We start from the raw sequence: 21,544 nt of genomic DNA, 5'->3' as shown, positions 1-21,544 counted from the left end.
AAAAATATAGGAACAACAAACTTGACGAAGACAAGAATACAAAATAAAATGTATTATATGTGTGAAATAATGATAATAATAACAATAATAATAATACGATGATACTTATAATTTATAAGCACACTAAAAAGTCTAAAAATACATCCATGCACTCAAGAGGTGACATGCTGAATAGCAATGGGAGGTCGTATTGATTATAATACATGAATATAGGCCCTAAATGCAAACAATTGGAAGTTGTATTGATTGGCCGTATGATCGACCGCATGTACTGCATTCACGGCACTTTACAGTTTACACAGTGAGTCAATTGGGGCGAACTTGTCGTGGTATGTACGTGTATTGGGGCGAACTGGTCGTGGTATGTACGTGTATTGGGGCGAACTGGTAGTGGTATGTACTGGTGCGGGGCGAAACGTCCTGACACCGCCTTGAGATACTACTATAATCGGCAATACCTCAGTGAGTTGTATATTTGGTCCATTATGATTACATTAAGTAAGAATTCAAGTGCACCATAAGGAATGCTGTTTGTTTTGGGCTAACTCCTGGAAAACTGCATGAGGAAAAAATGTGATATTGAAAGCAATACTTCCTAGATATATGATTTCTTCTTTGCTAAATACAATATAAAATATATCACTAATTTTCTTAGTTTCTCATCTAATGCGACTAGCTGATGCTGATGCATCAATATCTGGAATGTCTGGGACTGGGTTATCCATAATAGATTGTAGCCAGTTGTGTCCATTGATTACCTTAGTGGCTGCTATCACATACTCAACTGGACCTGAAAAATAGGAAACAGATAAGTATTAATGTATATATCAAACAGATTATTGCAAACACAAACAGCCAGTGAAACATCATTATCTAAAGAAGCTGAGTGTAATGACCACAACATCTCTCAAAATGTTTGGTTTAAAAATACTTGCATGATTTATTCACATGAAATTGTTTACTTTGATCGGCACTGATAATATGATAAATGAATCATTGTGCTCTCTAACTAATACCACAATTATCTGTGCCCAACCACCAATGTTATTCACATGGGGTTACAAAGGTTATCAGATACAAGTAACTTATGCTGCTCTCATGAAGCAACAGATGTTATTTTCGTCTTTATAATCAGTGTAGCATAACATTGCAATTATTTCATATATTGATGAAGTATGTAAATGAGTTGAGGGTCCTGATTGGCTGAATGAATCAGGTCATGAATTACTGGCATCTGATTGGCTCAATCAGCAAAGTCAAATCATGGACCGATACTTTAGAAAGAGTAATAGCTGGTGACTGCTTTTAATAGCATTTACTACAAATTTTAATATGTGCAGTAATTCCTTTACACATTCAGAACATTACATTTCAAGGTGGTGTCTACTCCATGTAAGTATCACACCATGTGCATGTAACTGTGCAGAATGTTGATGGGGATTCAGATCAGAACAACTCGACTATTACCGATTATGTATGGATCAGAGACGATCGAAATCGATCGTGATCCGGGATCTGAAATGGGAACAATTTCCATTCATTATTATATGGACAAGAATATCCTGAAAAAAGATCTGATCCCCATCAACATTCTGCACGGTTACATATAGTTCATTACAAGCTAGACTTACCATCCTCCTGTTGTGACAAGAATCTGAGTGCAGCTATTTCAGCAAATGTCACACCTCCCAAGAAGAAGATGAGAGTCACTTTCTGCCCATCACCTTGACTATCTCCAAGTGATTCTGAAATTACAACAGTTAACATTATATTTGATAACTAAATATTAATTTTATGAGAAAAGGTTTTTAATCAGAAGGGAAGGGTGTAAAAGTTAAATGCTCAAATTGTATTGTACATATATGACCTGCTACCACAAAATGAGCATAAAGTCACAACTTGGTAGTTTCGAGACATCCTGGCTGCCAAGACAAGGTTGCTACGTCGGCACGCATAGTAGGTGATAAAAGTGGTTTTCCAAGTAAAGTGTTAGATGCGTGCCGTTAGACCAATAGGCCTATAAAATAAATGGTGTCAGACAAAAGTCTTTGAACATGGTAAAAGTTTGTGAAGTCAGCAAAAACATCTAAATCCAGCAATGCTGAGGTCTTCATCAGTGCTCGGGCCCCAGTACTATAAAACAGAAATACTCAGAGACTCGTTTCTGATTAGAAAACATAAGCACAAACGTGTATTTCTAACCTGTGCAGACGAGCCACTTCTGCGGTTGATGATGTTTTTCAACCAGACGAGCCACTTCTGGATTTAGATGTTTTTGCTGACTTCGAACTTTTGCCATGTTCAAAGACTTTTGTCTGACACAGCATTTATTTTATAGGCCTATTGGTCTAACGGCACGCATCCAACACTTTACTTGGAAAACCACTTTTATCTGGCTGCCAAGTTGATGTTCTTTGTTTGCCGCGCACTTGTACAAGCCAGTAGTATATGCTTTGTGAATGGCCCATTGTGACCACATTCACAAAGGACATACAAACAGACTATTGGCTTGAACAGGCTTATGAAGCAAAGAACACCAACGCAGCAGCCCAAACGTCATGGCAGCAGGTCATATATATATGCTTTAGAGGGTCTAACTTGTGATAAATGTTAGGGCTCATATTGAAATACCCTACCACGTTTTCACACAGAAAGAAGGCAGGATTCCCCTCGATAAGCGAGCGCCTCAGGAAAGCTCGGTCATAAAACGGATGGATTATATGCATCAGTGATACACCCTGCCCAGGATTTTAACAAAAGAAGGCTAGCACAGGAAAGCTGCAGGATGGCGCACACCTTCCTGTGTAAGGGAATTTCAATATGAGCCCTTATGAATTTACACATAAATCTGATGAAAGAAATATTTAAAAAAATGTTAGGGAGCAATAGCAAAATTCTCTAGAACTATCATTGTAACTTTCTGTTACACTTCAAACTCAAGAGTGGTTTAGATAGGTTACAGTACAAGTGTATTGCAACTCTTTCTGTAAAATTGATTTGTGTTCAAATTTGATCATAAAGTTAGAGACAACAATTAGCGACTGTTGAAACACTATCACTGCCTTAGTCTGACTACCATTCAAAGTATAAAAACAGGGAAAATCTGTTCCAACTGACCAGCAGGGAAGCAAAGGATGGATCCAAAAGGATACAGCAGTGTCATACTAGCAATGGATAAAATTAAAACCAGGAAAAAAATGACACAACATCCAATGGGGGAGTAACACAAAACATATAAACAAAGTTTAAAACCCTTCATTTTTTTCTTCTTAAAAGAAATCTGAATAACAGTGGAGGCTTGAGTGGGTTAGGACAGGTGTGAAAAAACAACAGCAGGCACAGTATGGAGAGCCAAATGGGAAAAAACTGGGGAAAGGCACAAAAGCATATGGTAGGCCAAGCAGGTCACAAAGAGGGGAAATCGACAAGGGGATGGAAAATTGAAAATAACCAAAATCTAATGAAAAGGAGGACCACTGACCCCACAACCCAGCACACGGAACAACATAGCCCACCTAGGTGGGACAGCCATGTGGTACCAACGTCTATGTGTGTTGACTCCTGCTCCCAGACCATGGAGACCGCATTAACTTTGTTTATATGTTTTGTATTACTTCCCAAAAAATACCAATCAAAGGCTTACTTTTCTTCTGTAGACCATGGTGTATCTTCTGTACTTCTTCTACTGTAGGTCCTGGTAGTAATTTCAGGACTTCATCTATACTACGCCATCCTGGCCTGGCAAGGAATTGAGCTAGTCGCACTGTGAGAGGAGCATAACCACTGAACACATAGGAGATGTCTTTTGGATTCTATAAATGAGAGAGAGAATGTACAGTAATCAATATTATGTCTAGAACACAAAATAAAGATGCCACAAGCTGCAGGTTGTATTTTTCTAGGAATGCAGCACAGATTTTGGTTTTCAAGTTATAGTTTCTATACTTAATTTTCAGACATGATGTGTACATTTGAAAATAACAAGTGTGTCCTACAAGTGTATGGCATTGTACACTACACAAGACTCAAACAAAAGAACTAATCATGCTATAGTTTGATCAGCTCATAATCAGCGGGCCTTGTAACATCAGATTATTATCAATATATATTTAATTTTGAGAATTGTCTTGTGGCATCTCACCAGAAGCATCACAAATTATTAATTGAAATCCTATACTTTGTCTACTTTCTTTAACACACACAATATAGACCACGCAAATCAACTCTATCACTCTTAATGTGAGTCTACTTTTCGGCGTAGTGGTAAAAGCCTAACAATTCCAGCCGATTACGAACTGATCATAGTATATGCCAGTTGCTAAGATCGGAGCTTCTGCAACGTAGGAACACACATATTTTACACCATACACCTTTGTCCCAGAATTAAGATATCAACAATAGTTGAATTGCTACAGCTTCTAACACGGCAGAATGGCTCTGGCTGACGTGGGCGCCCTATTTATTGCATAAAAAGCACCAGATCACACAATGCTATGTGGCTAATTCAGCAAATGAGGTGCCAATGTTTCATGACGTGATTCAATCAGAACTACACTTATGTGTTTATGCAGTGCACACCCTAAACTGATAAACAAGTGCCATTCTTCTCTGCAAGCAATTTTACCTATAGTTTTTCTCACCTAGAGATTGTGAGTGACGTCACTGTATAGTCTCTCGGAATCACAGCATAATACGCTTGCGAGGTGGTACAATCATTCCCTCACATAAACCCCTCTCACATTTTAACGTCGCTACCAATACAGAGGTAAGATGAACTATAGCCAAGTTGCAACATGCTTGATGCATGCATCTGATTTGACATGCCTATCTATGCAAGTACAAGATGGCAACCAAATGATAGCAAATATCACAGAGGAGAGAGAAAACAGAGAGCGTACCACCAGTCAAAGTCCCTGTGTATTGTATACGGTGAGTTCTCGCATATTCATGAGGGCTGATTGTTCGATCGTGCCGTGTCAAACAATCACGCCAGCGCTGTGTGCCTTTGCGTATACGCGATAGAGCGTTGCGTGCTTTCGTGATAGACCATGAAAATACGCGGTAATTGCGTAGCAGTCTTGACTGTCGCATTTCATGGAACAATCGGCCCCCATTATCGGATGATGCAGAGACTTTGACTGGTGGTACGGGCTCTGTTTTCTCTCTCCTCTGTGGCAAATATCCACCCATCATCACATGTTAATTAAGCATAATAAAGGAATAAGATTCTTCCTCTGTAGTCATTTTGTCAAAATAACATGTTTTCTGAATAGTACAATGTGATCACAAACCTATATCATTGCTTTTACAGCATAAAATGAAGCAATACAATCCAATATAATTTTATGCATAGTGTCTGGCATGCATTATGTTGACAGGCACAAACACAAACCTTCCTGGATCCTGTAGAATCCTATCAATATAAAGAAATCAATAACCTTAACTAAATAGTGGCACTCTTACTATGTTAGAAATGTCCATAAAGCACACTATTCAGGTCAAATTAAATAACTAAAAGCAAATATATTGAGACATTTGTGTATATCCTCAGTCATCCAGGTATATAAAATATCAAATTGATAATTTAAATCTAGTCAACTGGACTTACTATTTTTGACTGGTGGCATTTCACATCCTATCCTGGATGCTTCCTCAAGCTGTCTGATTTCTCAGCAGCGGCGATTGGTCAGTGATACGTGATGGGGTCACAGAACTAACAGTACCATCCACACATATGATAACAAGGACGTTGTCATATTGGACAGAGAATCGCGGTGGTTTGAAAGAGGTGTAAAAGAGGCTGTATATGTGAAGTGGGAGGAGCCATCTCTTAACAGAAGAGGTCTGTACCACAACTTGGCGGGGGCTACAGTTCTGCTATCCAAAAGATCCCTCGACATCTCAGTTCTGTGACCCCGTCACGGATCACTGACCAATCGCCACCGAGAAATCAGACAGCTTGAGGAAGCATCCAGGATAGGATGTGAAACGTCACCAGTCAAAAATAGTAAGTCCAGTTGACTAGACTTAAATTATCAATTTCATAAATATATTGAGCTGTATTTGAACTGTATAAGTTTTTCTTACAATCTGTTTGGCTTGGCCCCAACACTATACTCAAAACCTGGCATAAAACATATATCTTTATACTTTGATCAGCTCTTAATCGGCGGGAATTGTTAGGCTTTTACCATTACGACGAAAAGTAAACCCACGTTTAGAGTGATTAGTTGACCTGTCTGGTCTATTATTGTGCATGTTAAATAAAGTAAACAAAGTATATGGCTTGAATTAATAATTTGTGATACTTCTGGCGAGATGTCACAAGGCAATTCTCGAAATAAAATATATTGATATTAATCCGCGATGTTATAAGGCCCGTCGATTACGAGCTGATCAAAGTATAGTGCTAGCAGCTACACACTTTATGTGGCATAAGCCTTATTTTGAAAAACTTTCAGGTCAGACATTCTGGAGTAAGTAACTTGATTCTTTTGAATCCTGCTTAGTACCTACCTGTTCATTGACGTCACCTACACAAAGCTGAAGAGTTTTGCGTATTGTAGAGTAGGTTTTGCTGGACTGTGGTTTTAAAAGACCAAGCTTTTCCAAATTGTTTAATGTCAATACATGCTCAAACCCATATGTCTGTTGAAAAACAAATTAAGGAAAGATAGACATTTATTATGTGGCTATCAAGATCAGTAACATCAGTAGAAATCTAACACAAGTGAACAATTTGTAGCTGTGTGGAACAATTTGTAGCTGTGTTTCATACACTCTTAGATAGCGAGAAGCAATCAGATTAAACATAACAAAAATTCAAAACATGCATTGATTGTGTATATATGCACGGGCACACACTCCACTCTGCACGCTCTCAAAATGTAAACTGCTGTTCTTCTCTGACAAAAACTGTAACATGCATTCCTTCAAGTTTCCATCAAATCAAAACAAACAAAACACGCAAACAAAACCACAAGCTCACCTGTAATATTTCCCTCCTATAGTAGTCATAAACTTTCTGTTTGAGGCCGTTATTGGTTACAGATTGCATACACATTAATCTCAATACCTGAAATATAAAAGAAAATGGTGGGTTTATTAAGGAAATCAGCAAAATTACTTCAACCAGAAAGCTGCTCAATTCTGGTGCTTATGTGTAAATGTGTGTTCAAGTCCACAATGGTGGTTGGTCTGATTCTGATGTTTTCTACTGTACATGGAAGCCTGTTGCTGAAATATTCTTGTTCCAAGTTTTGATTTAAATTATTTCAGTGGTTTAGATATTACAAGCAAAATGTGTATCCCACTAGCCCATTTACTTCGTACACAGATATCAAATCTGATAGGTAGAGCCTTGTACTGGCAGTACACGTGATTTACAGGAATGGGATAATATTGTGTAAACTTACATACTTCTTCCTGAATCCAATATGGCCGAACCATGCAAGGGATGATTAGAACAATAAATGGTATTGGGTTGGTACACTACCCTGCTATTACTTTTTTAATTCACATCATAAAAACATTACGTACCTCACACTTAAACTTTTACTGGGCTATAAGAAAAATGTGAGCTTTCTTCTGATGCAAAAGTCTCAATTTCAATGGAGTAAGGTGAGAGATGAAGTTGTGAATTAGGTCACCCACCTGTAAGTGACTAGATTTCTTTGAATTCCTTCATGGGATTATGACCACTTACTTTGATCAGTGGATCTTTCCTTGCAATGCAATCTTCTAAGTAGCCATTAGGTTTTTCTGTATCAAGCCCATTCATAAATTCTGTCGACAAGATGCAAAAAGAAGTGAGGAATTAAACTATCATCAAGTCAAGAATTGGGAATATCAACCAGCCTTATCCTAACCTTTCCTTCATTTTCGTTTTTTTGAATGCCATACAACTTTTTGTTGACTTGTCACTGAAGTTGACACACAATACACTATACCCACTGCAGCATAATAAATTGCCTTTTCTTTATGAAATCACAGCAGCACTATAATCAAATTAAGTATTTCTTGGCCAAACTGGAACACTGTGAACGCTAGTGGCCGCGATAAACACACGCGAATATAGCGCAGTACAGAAGAAAGTATATATGCGCCTTACACTGCGTACACGCTTAGTACACTACAAGGACACAACGCGCATGTTCCAGTTTGGCCAAGAAATACTTAATTTGATTATAGAATGTGTAAGTTATAATCTCATGTATTAGAAATAGACCAAACTAAGATTTTTGGAAGATTTATGTTTTCTTAACTTCTATCAGGGTAAATGTGAAGTACACATTTGTTTATACTTTAGGGGACTAAAAAGAACCTAACTCAGCCAATTTGTTGCATAATTGGATCAATAACAAAGTATACTTTCTAACAAGACACTTTACCTTGTTGTGTTTGTAAGGAATCCATAAATGTCTCCTTGTCTGTTCTTTCTTTGACTAATTCTGCTATGGATGTATCTGAAAAGAATAATAAAGTACATATTCATTTTTACTTTCTACAAAGATTCTAGGAGCAACAGCTGTTAATTTTTTCTCATTTTTTTTTTTTCTTCTTCTTCTTCAAATTACTTTGTTACTCCACTTGGACTACACACACAGATGCCTGCTTCCTGAACAGCAGTAACTGCTTTTATGGGAGTAAACATATCAGGTATCAAGTTTAGATATTTTGAATCTATATATTATATACAGACACATCCCTACCCCCACATTCTCACATGTGTGAGTGGGAACCACAGAATTAAAACCAGAGAACCCGGACTCGACCGCCATCTTGATACAGGCATGGAACAAAAATTGGGGGTATTCGGTTCCCCTCGGAATGCGCTTGAGGCATTCGTTTTCATGCAAGCGCAACATGGATGATGGGCACATTTGAGAGATGCACTTGATGCGACCTGCACGCGAGTACCAAGATGCTTCAAATGAAACGCAGAATTGTTTTCGTTTGTCTCCGCGCACCATAGGCAAGGACCTGAATACCCCCAATTTTCTCCTCATAGCTGACGGCTCGATTGTATGTGGCGGTATAGGGAGTCCCGGTTCTCCTTCTCTAATTCTGTGGTGGGAACAGATATACGCACACTTCACAATAATCTTGATATTTGACTTACGTGTTGCTAGTGATTGTTTAGCAGCTTGAATGTGAGGTAACTTGGAAACAAACTGCTTGATGTCTCGTACAGTCTTAGCACCTTTCCTCTCCTGCAGATTGACAAAGAAATTTGTGTTACATATGAAGAGCTTATTTCCAAACTGTGTGAAGTCCACAAACACATGTTTTTAATTTACCTGTGTGATATTGCAATGGGTTGTGATGCTATAGGTATAGTAATTTCAGTCGGATGCACCATTACAAAGCAAACAGTGGATGGATGCACAGTAACAATACTGTGTGAGGTCTTTTGGTTCCCAAATGAGAACAATAGTCTGCATATTGTTAAGCAGCATTGTTGTGGTAAATAATGGCTTGTTGATGGTACAACTCATTGTTGCTAATGTCAAACTTGTCAACGTTTGTGACACACAAGTAAATGAGAAACATGTGGTTGTGGAGTTTACATGGTTTAGAAACAAGCTCTTCATTATACAGGATATATCACATTCTGTCATTTAAAAAAAAGTTATAGAGCAGTGTTATAAAATCTCTTGAACTTGGCTATGTATATGAAGTCATTTACCTCATATGCTGCCGACAAGCTCTTTGCTTTCCTACTCAGTTCTGGCCCTACAGCATGGAAGTTCTTATCACGAATAAGGGCAAAAAGTTCATCAGACGAGTTGAGTTGGATCTTTTTAGGTTCAGTGGGAAGATCTTGCTGCTGCTGTTGCTGATTACCGTCATCTTTCTTGGCAAATTTTTCTGGTGGGAGTTTTACTGTTGCTGTGAAACAAAAAAAGTCAAATGTATATTAAGTCTCCAGCAATAAACAAAATATCTGTCCTGGACAGAACAGGCAATTTTAATTTTGACAAAAAATCTTTTGCTATCGCAAGTCTCAAACTCAAATCACTAGGTATTACAGTTCATCCAAATTGGGTTATTCCAGTTGAAATCCATACACCCCCTATGATCTTAATCTCCCACACAGGAAGCATAAATTTCAAATGGGGTTACCTAAATGGGTGTCTCTCTTTGAAATCCACACCCCCTCCCTGTGTGGGAGATTAACATCACATCTTCCATAGGGGGTGTATGGTTGTCAACTTAAATAGCCCATTATCTTATTTCTACTACTGATTAGAGGTGAGCATCACCTGAGGTAAAAGATCCATTTCTGGATTTTTCCCCATAACTTGAAATACCAAATTAGGTTGAAAGCTTGAGCTGTATCGTTATCTGATTCCATCGGATAAGTTTAGAAAAACTTGTCCGACGGCGAACCCGCTAAAAACCCACTAATTGTTATGAATTCCTGTCGTAAAAGCCTATCCCACAATTTGATTCCATTAAGCTGTACCTTCTCCACAGAAATAAGTGAACACTGTACAATCAAACAACCTCTTTTGGTATTAACAGGATGCATCAAATAGATTATAATTGTGAAAGTTGCAAATACAAATCCAGAAGACAAGTAATTATTAGGTAAAAATATTGATGCTTTGCTCTCTGGTGGAGTTTCTCAGATGGGTCGGACAGCTGCCAAAATAAATTATCTATTTTATGTATTATGTGTACACATAAAATCAACAACAATAACAAATTTATCAACTTTAATTGGGTTACCCTTTGAAGTTTAAAGCCCCAAATTTATGAAAGAATTTGAATCCTTTCTCAACTTCTTGTGTTCATTTTTTATCTGTTGTACAAAGAGAAGTTGTTGGAGGGCAACATATCAATATCTTAAGAATTATCCAAAGATGATTTCCCAACTTTAAGTTGAATTTTCCAGGTTCATGTACTTACTGTTTTGAACACCATATATTTCATCAATAAGACCTTCGTACGTCAGTTGTGTAGCTAGAGGGGTTAAAAGGTCAACTGTCCTATCAAGTAGTAGTAACGTATCAATTTGAGGTTGAATTTGTTTCTCATTGCCGGCCATCTCACGTCTCATACGGAGAATCATATCTGCAACATGCTGTGTGGAAAATACAGAAGAATTCATATCTTGGAGTTAAACTGTGGTTCTTCATCTAATATATGTGACCTCCTTCCAAAAAATGACCGTAGAGTCACAAGTTGGTGGTAGTATCAAGACCCCCTAGCTGCTGAGTGGACGTTGTTTATTTGATGCGCACCTGTACCGGGACCTGTACAAGACAGTAGTATGTCTTCATGAACAGGGTTGTAGCTAGCCAAATTTTAGTGCTGGCTGAAATTAAGAGAAAATTGAATCAGAATGCTAATTACTTGACAGTAATGGCATTTGACAGCTGTTATGAGGACAATTTGTCATTTTAGTGCTGGTCGGCCAGACCTATAATTCCCTTGAGTGCCGGTCAGTCAGGCTGAGTACTGGTTACTGCCGACCAGCGCAGACCACCGTGGCTACAACCCTGTTCATGAATAGCACTGTGAATGGGTCACATCATGCAGGATGGGGCATTCACAAAGGACATACTACTGTCTTGTACATGTGCGTGTCAAACAAAATATATCAACTTAGCAGGCAGGAGGTCTCAAAGCTACCCAACTTGCAACTTTGTGTTCATTTTGTAACAGAAGGTCATGTATGATATATATGACAGAAAATAAAATGGAAAATAGGTACCATTTATGTGCACATACTCAGTCACAAGCCACCAGTAAGCAGTCCCCTAGCCCTCTACCAGCAAGATTTAAGATAATATTTCTTACCTTAGCACAATGACCTTTGCCATATATATTTGGAATCACCCCGTACAGTGCTTGGATTTTCATCAGAGCTTTAGCGGCATAGAACATGGATGTTTTGTCATTCCTCAAATAGCATTCCTGGTCAACAGAAAAACAGGTTGTTAACTAGAGTCAATAGATTCTGAGTACAAGCCGCCGGCAGTAAATATAACATTAATGGGTCAATTTTGACCAATTTCAAAATTGACCTTCGACCCTAAACTTTGACTGTCACCATTGACTTTTTGTTTTGTCTCACTAAGGTCTATCATATGCAGCATTCATATTTGCCATACCTCGCTGTTTGAAATTTTACACATTTTGACCTTTTGACCCCAAGTACAAAGAGGTCACCATTGACTTTTTGTTTTGTCTCACTAAGTTCTATCATATGCAGCACTCAGATTTACCATACCTCGTTGTTTCAAATTTTACACATTTTGGCCTTTTGACCCCAAAGTAAGCATTTTACAAAGAGGTCACCATTTACTTTTTGTTTTGTCTCACTAAGGTCTATCATATGCAGCACTCAGATTTGCCATACCTCGTTGTTTCAAATTATACACATTTTGACCTTTTGACCCCAAAGTAAACATTGTACAAAGATGTCACCATTGACTTTTTGTTTTGTCTCAGTAAGGTCTATCATATACAGCACTCAGATTTGCTACACCTCGTTGTTTGAAATTTTACACATTTTGACCTTTTGACCCCAAAGTAAACATTGTACAAGGAGGTCACCATTGACTTTTTGTTTTGTCTCACTAAGGTCTATCATATGCAGCACTATAACTTGACATATCTTGTTGTTCAAATTTAGTTTGTATTGCATATGGGGTCAAAGGTCAAGCAATGGTCAAGCTGTGAACACCCTGAATACCCATGCCACTAGTGACCAACATGTATTAATTAGAGCTTCGGCACATTGTGTTTATAGCAGAAGAGGCAGATTGCCAGAAAGAAAGAAAGAATTAGCGTAAAACAGAACAAGCCGACTTTGTCGTCGGCTTGTAATTACAATTCTGGATCCTCGAATTTCTATTTTAGTGCACATTTTTAATACAAGCATATTAAGGGTGGTCTTAACCCTGGAATTATGGAAACTTTCGGGCTTCATAACTGCTAAATTATTAGTCTAAAGAATATAAAAGTATACATTTTTAGACTGGAAATGACTTGCTGAATTCATCTGTGAGGTCCAATTTGGGCCAAAATGCTCAATTTTGGAGAAAATCCCCAAAAACGGGTTTCAGTGCAACGTAACAAAAAAAAATTGTTTGGCCAAAAAAATTGTTTTATTAATTTTTAAAAACTAGATAAAAATATCTAGGGACAGTTTTTTATTTTTTTGAATTTTGACCAACTTTGAGAAATTTGCACCAAAAATGGTCAAAAAATGCAAAATTTTCAAAAAAATCATAAAAAAGCCTGATTTTCGCCCAAATTTCAAATATTTTTGGTGAAGTTGGACAAAATTCAAAAAAATGAAAAAACGGTCCCTAGATATTTTTATCTAGTTTTTAAAAATTAATAAAAAAAAATTTTGGCCAAACAATTTTTTTTGTTACGTGCGCGTTGCACGAAAATAATTGGGCCAAAAAACCCGTTTTGGGGGATTTTCTCCAAAAATGAGCATTTTGGCCCAAATTGGACCTCACAGATGAATTCATCAAGTCATTTCCATTCTAAAAATGTTTTTTTATTAATTTTTAAAAACTAGATAAAAATATCTAGGGACAGTTTTTTATTTTTTTGAATTTTGACCAACTTTGAGAAATTTGCACCCAAAAATGGTCAAAAAATGCAAAATTTTCAAAAAAACCATAAAAAAGCCTGATTTTCGCCCAAATTTCAAATATTTTTGGTGAAGTTGGACAAAATTCAAAAAAATGAAAAAACGCTCCCTAGATATTTTTATCTAGTTTTTAAAAATTAATAAAAAAAAATTTTGGCCAAACAATTTTTTTGTTACGTTGCGCGAAAAAATTTGGGCCAAAAAACCCGTTTTTTGGGGATTTTCTCCAAAAATGAGCATTTTAGCCCAAATTGGACCTCACAGATGAATTCATCAAGTCATTTCCATTCTAAAAATGTATACTTTTATATTCTTTATACTAATAATTTAGCAGTTATGAGGCCCGAAAGTTTTCATAATTCCAGGGTTCAGACCAACCTTAAGAGCATATTTTAAATCCAAAGAAGATGTTAACTATACTCACAGGGAATGCTGTCTCATGTTCCATTGAAAGTAAATCACTGTCAAATGGAAGTAACTCTAGATTGTATTCACTGACTGTGGTAAAATTACCATACACACCAAGGTCCTGCAATACAGAAAACAATTTAATGGTAATATTTCAATGAAAACTGCAATCAATCAAGGAATCACAAGACCTTTTCAGATCAGTCTGTGCAAACCTCCAGGCTGCTACTCTGGAACTCCCTTCTTTGATGATGTAAAAAATTAAACTCAATTATATATACTTTCAAAATCAATATCAGAAGCATTTAATATCATATGTGACACAATCTGGTCCATGGAGGCCAAAGGATGCATTTTTGAAAATTGAGTTACTATAATTATTACCTTATAAAACAAACATTAGGCTATCATATACTGAAAACACCAAAGGTCTAGCATACTTGGTTGGTACCGTATTAAAGTTATGAAGTTTTGTGAAGGCTATTTTCTTATGTATTTTACTGTTTTTTTACTCCATATTTTTACTTTTATCTCAATTTCAATTTTACTGCCTTTGGCCCCCATGGACCACATCATGTCACACATTATAAATAAATCACACGAGCAGCACTGTTTTTGTATCTTGTGTGATGGTGGCATTGTAGTGTAATATTATGTCTTAAATTTATAACTACTTTGATGCACCTAGCCATTATTCATGCGGTCCGCCACGATCACGCATGCATGCATAGTTTTGTAAACTGTTTAATATATATTTCACCTTTCAGGAGCATTCACTGCTGGCTTGGGAAGGACTGAGGTTATTCCCTGAAATTTGGTTATATAATACAGCTCCTCATTAGCCTTTAGACTTCTCCTCCATAATCATTGATATTTCGTTTGATTTTGTAATATGATTATGGAAATGAAAAAAATGATTGATTGATCGATGTTCTTAATTAACTAATTGAAAGTATGGAAGAAAACCCATGAACATAGAATCTGGATTTATGATAATGTGAGACTATGATACACACACACCCCATCCCATACAAATACCTTGAGTTTCTGTTCACAAAGTAGTGTTCTTTGAGGCACAAAAAAGATATGGAATTCCTTGCGAAATCTTCCTTGCATCTCCTCTGTCCTCTTGATGTTGTCAGCAATGGTATCCATCATTTCCAATTTAGGTCTGACCATAAAGATGATATTCTGTATACCTGCCCCAGTGCCAGTAGTCGTTACAGGTAGTCGACCAGGCCGCAGAGGAAACATTTTATCCACTTCATGCTCCTGAATAAAGGGGTAAAATGTTACAAAATAAACAGGACAAAATCAATCATAAAACTAAGTAAGCATCGATTTTGACAAAATTTTAAATAATTTAATTGTGAGTGCTGAAGATGATCAGTATATACACATGGAGTTACACATGGTACATGTATAGAGTACATATGTACTGTATGTGTACCAGTATTTTAAATTGATAATTTTGACGGTTACCAATTTTCATTTGAAATGCTAATAAAGTTTGATCAAGATTGTAAAATTCTATAATTTGGATCTTATCTTCACAAGTCATATATTATGTTTATACTAGAGACATGTGTGTCTATGACATTGCAGCTGCCTGAATTCTGCATCTAATCCACAAGATCCTTATTTTAGTATACCGTAAAACCCCGTCTACAAGCATATAGTGTGCTTCTGATGAAAGCTACATAAATCCAGTCGCCATTATGGAGTTTGAGCAAATAAATTACAGATCCAAGCATATACAAACAAGTATTATTTTAAGACCGATCTATTGTATTGGTATATTAGCGCTTGCTTTGAATTAATTAAGCTTTTATAAAAAACACTATATATGCTTGTAGACGGGGTTTACGGTAATATGTGACACGATCTGCTCCTTGGGGGCCAAAGGAGGCATTTTTGAAAATCGAGTTACTATAATTATTACCTTGCAGCAACATTAAGCTATTATATACTGAAAACACCAAAGGTCTAGCACACTTGGTTCTAAAGTTATGTGGTTTTGTGAAGTGTATTTTGTTACAAGTATCTTATTGTTTTTTACTCCATATTTTTGCCTTTATCTCAGTTTCAAAATTGCCACCTTTGGCCCCCATGGACCGGATTGTGTCACATATGAAACTTGTCAGTGTTTATTTCACTTACCTTGAGAAGTGAATACTCTGCTATGAGTCCAATGGGTCCTGTCAAGTGATCATCCCAAACAACAGCCTAAAATAAAAGTAAACAAATAAAGACTTTAAATGATAGTAGACAGTATCAAACTATATAAATAATTATATACCTCATATACTTAGATTCCTGACATCTGATTGGTTAAAAGTGGGGCATTGTTTAACTTAGTTCCAGTACCGTAACTGTAACTCAGTATCTTCATTTATCCTGGGCATTTATCATTAGGACGTTATTAGATACCGGTACTTGTTCTATTGACATCTGTTCCACAATAAGAAACATCACAATATGTGGGCTCATTTTGGGCTCCAAGGATGTAGCTAGCTGAGGAACTGTTTCAAGGACAGTTTGGGCATGCATGGATGATTTTAATCCCATTGTACCAGGGTTTGGGCAAGCATGGATGATTTTAATCTCATTGTAATAACAAATTTGAGGTAATTGATCTACATTGATCTCATCTTTTGGGTGGGTTCAACATTCCCTGAGTTAGCAAAACCTGCAATCTTCATGGGAGTAATTTACAAAATATTGCTCTGCAAAATTTCTTGATTTTCATGATTTGGATTTATCATATTGAGCAGCATTCTTCTTGTGATGTTTCTACACTGGATGTGTAGAGAGAGTCTACAACATCTCTGAGGTAAAACTGACAAATACAAGGTAGGCCCTATATTTCTTGATGCTTTAAGATTGGATTTCTTAAACGTACAGTGCATCCGTAAATGGCGTAATCCCTATGTACCGCTGCAAGACTTCAGGTCAGTAGATGTCATTATGTTCATGATAACTATGCCCTGTATTTGCAAGAATTTCATCAAAATGAACTATTGACCAGTCATGTGCGTCCCAATCAAACTGCGCAAATTTTTGCAACCACATACATCCATTCAAATATTGACTGCTTTATATTTGGGAGTAGATGCGCCTCGGGTTATAGCATGGTTTTGAGATCACCTTGGCTTGGGCCTATAATTTTATAGCAGTCAACTGTGCCCAAGTTTGATAACACCTCACTTTTCATAGATATACATTGCTATAATTGTGCAAATGCTACCAGTGTTTGATTTGATCACTAGTGATTTTTTTCATCGCACGATGTGCAAGCCTTGAAATAAGCAGACTGGAACCAGGAGCAATTTGTTTTGAACATTGCTCCTGGTTCACTGGGATTTTACAAGAACCAGGAGCAATTTCTGAAGAAACAGGAGCAATTTTCAATATTAAATTCTTTTCTGCATATATACAATACAGCATACCAGCACGACTGCATCAAGCGCAAAAGTGCTCCTGGTTCATGTGAATTTTACAAGGACCAGGAGCAATTGGTGGCTTTACGAGGGTAAATTTGCTCCCCGCGCCTGCTTATTTCAAGGCTTGACGATGTGAGTGCTATAGTCTGTACACCTTTCTCGAGTCAGTAATTTAGATATTGGTTTTTGTTGTATCTCTAAATGTAATGGTGAGAAGTATATACCGTATACATTTTCAGAAAGGAAATGATGTGAGAAATCCAATATAGCATAACAGATTCCTGCAAAAATTATCAGTTTTTGAGAAAATCTCAAAATTTGATTTTACTTTACTGACTCATGGAAGGTATACAGACTATAGTGGGAATTTTAATTGAATGAACACAGCAAAATAATACACACTAGATGGTATTGTTTGAGAAGTCTAGCCAAGAATTTGCTCACCGATAACTTCACATTCTAGGCTAGACCATTCCATTCAAAATCTAGTCGGATTCGCTGAAGCATGACACTTTTTAAAGCAATGGAAGTTCAGAAGTAAACGCAGCCGATCACGACAGGCGATTGCATCAAAAATGTTGCTAAAATTACACTTCAGCAAAATTTTAGACTGTCCAAAATAGGCACATCTTGCTCAAAAGATACAGTTGACTCATCAAAATAACTTTCATCCAAATTTCAACATTAACAGAATAAAAAACCTGAAAAACCATGGCAAAGTACTCTAGCATCAAATGCGTAACTATCGTGTGCAAATTCGAAGCTAGAGTTCTCAAGTAAAGTTAGCAGTATGCTTATAATTTGTAAACCTGTCATAATGATATTATTTTTTCCAGATTTCCTTATAAATTAAGCGTACTGCCAGCTGTCTAGCGCGTATTATTTTCCACAAGGCCCTATGCACACGCTTTACGTTGCGCGTGTATACGCGATGGTTAACCCTTGGCATGACGTCCTGAAAGGATCCTGCTGAGTATCAACGTAAACGGATTAAAAAGGAACCCTGAATAATTATAATCTGTTGCAACTGCAACTTGTGTAGGTATAATACAAAAAAAATTGAACTTTTTTTGATTCTCATCAAAGTAATCTCATATTAAAGAGCTAAATGAAAGAAAACTGATGAGGCATAAATGAATGTCATACGACATGTGGTTGCGGAGATATGCTAATTTGAATGTCTCAATTTTTCAGCCAATTTCCTGTACAAACTTTTTGTGCATGCACATATTAAAATGCTTATAGGCCTATACTGTGCATACATGTACTGTACACAATTTTAAGAAACAAGCACTTGCTATTTACCGGTACTGAACTGTAAATGTCATCCTAGATTGATTGAATTTGTATTGATGTGAACATAAGGGCCTATCATTTTCTTTTGGAAGGAGGGGTCCCAAATATACAGGGGGGGTCATAATTTTTGGAAAGAAAAATAGGGGGGTCATAAAATTTTGATGACCAAAATGTAGGGAGTTGCAAGATGACCACAGATAGTGTGTTTATCTTATTCAAAAAGACTGAATACAATTTTAGCCTCTTCAGGGGGTAAGGAGTATCAGTGGGTGGTGGGGCAGAGGGTCATAAAATTTGGTTGCCGAAATAGGGGAGTCGCAATTTTATTGATGCTGACTTTTTGTAAATTTGGGAGCCCCCTAATATACTAAATGAACATGTATGAGTAACATTTTGTTTTATTTCTGTTTTCTGATGCAGATTCTAGCTTTGACAGAGGATGGAAACCAGGGACTGTCTTTGGAATTTGCAGGAGAGCATTGAATAGCTCTTCTAGAGCCTTCAAGAGCTGTTTAGAACATTGACAATAAAATGTAATGAGAGAATGGTCAACTAAGGAAAGCTAAAAATCACTCTCCTATATCCGATTTAAGGAGAGCAGTAGAGAGCGATTGCTCTCGCTCTCCTCAAAAGGCAGTCCCTGGGAAACCACAGTGAGGGCCAACAGCACATATGCAAAAATAAAGAAAAACCTATTCAAAAAGATGAAATTTGTGTTGAAGTGTCTTATTTTTTATTTTTTTTGTCATTGAAAAACTCACGGTTTTGATACTACCCACCCGAGTACACCTTTTCACTGATACAAGGGGGGGGGGGGGGAATTTGTTTGAGGGGGGCACCCTTTAAAATGTTTAATTATCATAAGCACTAGCTGATCACCCCCCCTCCCCAGGAAAATGTTTTTGAGCAGGCACCCTTTGGAGCACTGGCTGGCGCATGCTCCCTATTCCTAAGATCATTGCGGAAACTCGAGGGCCAGTTCACTTGATCATCAGAATGGGGTCACTCCTGCTCAAGTATGAACCCCCCACCCCCTTCCCCCAACGTAAGTTTTGTCTTTGAGCAGGCACCCTTTGGAGCACTGGCTGGCGCATGCTCCCTATTCCTAAGATCATTGCGGAAACTCGAGGGCCAGTTCACTTGATCATCAGAATGGGGTCACTCCTGCTCAAGTATGAACCCCCGCCCTTCCCCAGCGTAAGTTTTGTCTTTGAGCAGGCACCCTTTGGAGCATTGGCTGGTGCATGCTCCCTATTCCAAAGATCATTGCGGAAACTCGAGGGCCAGTTCACTTGATCATCAGAATGGGGTCACTCCTGCTCAAGTTACCCCCCATGACGTAGTGTCATAAGAGTCGTCCCCCATCAATTTGAACATTTAGAAAATCAAATAGGAAAATGGCCAAAAAACGGCCTGTGTGTCCCCCCCCCCCACCCGGCCATCATACCCGATGTGTCCACAGTGATTTATGCATCTATCATAGCAAAAATCTGCTAGCGCTATGCATGATGGGATAGGAATAGGAAAGGTCCAAATTTGCTTCTTCCCCCGACTCATAGTCGGCACAGAATGAGAATCTATCCCAGCATCCACAGCATGAGCCCATTCAATATACACAAACCATGCCGGGTTAAACATGTTCACTCACTGGCAAAAGTCGCCGAATTCATACTACACAAAGTCCCCAGTTCACTCACTTTTTGCGCAAGGCATCCATCAAATCTCATCAAACCAAACATTTTTATGTACAAAAAACTACCTTTATTCACCGCGTGCTCCATTTAACTTACCGCTCAACTCCGTTATTTAGATATTTGGAGAGTAATTTTCGAAAAAAATTAGATCGAAATCGTCACTTTCAAACCCACTAGAAAGTCGCCAAAATTTGCCGCGACCACGTGCGAATCATCTGACCTCTTCCGGGTTATGATCAAGTTCAACCTTTTGACTTGACCTTGTAAGCTTTGGAACTGTTTTTAACTCAATCTAATTCCCCCAAAATTTTTTTTCAAAAACATCGCCGTAAAATTTACTACCGGTAATGAATTTCCAAAATGGCGCCGGGTGCGCGATTTCCCTATGCTGAGAGAGGCTGAATATTGCGCATGCTCAGGTAAGGAATGCTCACATACCTAACTTGTGCAAGGAAAGGTACTCAACTTCAGGTTCCTTTTAATGCGCGGATATTTGTTAATCATGTTAACCATCGCGTATACATAGGAAAGTGTGTGCATAGGACTTTGTGCAAAATAATACGCACTGGATGGTTAGCAGTAGAAAGAAATCTACAAAACATTTATAGCAGGAAGTTGAAGAGCAACTTTTGCATAATAACATTTAATAACATAAATCATGATGAAAATTTAAGCTTATCAAGTTTGATTTACACGCCACATCCTCCATGTTATTTAGGGATTTTACGTCTTCTAGAGCTAGTTTACAGTAAATAAATTACTGAAAAGATGCCTTGATATCTTGTTTACCTTACTCCCTATGCATTTATCAAAACATCCGAGTAATTCTCGTCTTGCACTCTCTCTCCATTGGGCAATGTTGACACGGCCTCCACTCAAGTGAGCAGCCATGATTGAAAATGAAATGCCTCCCTCTGTTGCCCCAAAATAGACATTTTTGGAGTTTCTAGGTCCAAAACAAGATTTTTCACTGCTCTAAATATCTATAAAACGAGTTTTTAAAGCAATCAAATATCACTAGCAAGTCTTTTTATCCATTCATTCCAACATAAGATATAAAAATACAGACATTAAAGATACTG

The 21,544-nt window shown here is 37.5% G+C and overlaps 1 protein-coding gene across 1 annotated transcript; it reads right to left on the bottom strand.

Annotated features, from left to right (window-relative positions):
* Positions 1 to 434: 434 nt before the first annotated feature.
* Positions 435 to 21,353, bottom strand: LOC140150738 (vacuolar protein sorting-associated protein 33A-like). Its single transcript, XM_072172841.1, has 15 exons — positions 21,252 to 21,353; positions 16,190 to 16,255; positions 15,068 to 15,301; positions 14,046 to 14,150; positions 11,809 to 11,925; positions 10,915 to 11,089; positions 9,689 to 9,891; positions 9,122 to 9,212; positions 8,391 to 8,465; positions 7,706 to 7,785; positions 6,989 to 7,075; positions 6,517 to 6,648; positions 3,644 to 3,812; positions 1,632 to 1,745; positions 435 to 790 (listed from the first exon to the last, which is right to left on the bottom strand). Exons 1-15 carry the CDS (start codon positions 21,351 to 21,353, stop codon positions 660 to 662), a joined length of 1,881 nt encoding a protein of 626 aa, XP_072028942.1. The 3' UTR covers positions 435 to 659.
* Between the last annotated feature and the right edge of the window lie 191 nt (positions 21,354 to 21,544).

Source organism: Amphiura filiformis, chromosome 1 (assembly GCF_039555335.1).
Source record: "Amphiura filiformis chromosome 1, Afil_fr2py, whole genome shotgun sequence".
In the NCBI taxonomy this organism is placed as follows: domain Eukaryota; kingdom Metazoa; phylum Echinodermata; class Ophiuroidea; order Amphilepidida; family Amphiuridae; genus Amphiura; species Amphiura filiformis.
Note: the sequence above shows the minus strand (reverse complement) of the source record. Positions and strands in the feature narration are given on the sequence as shown.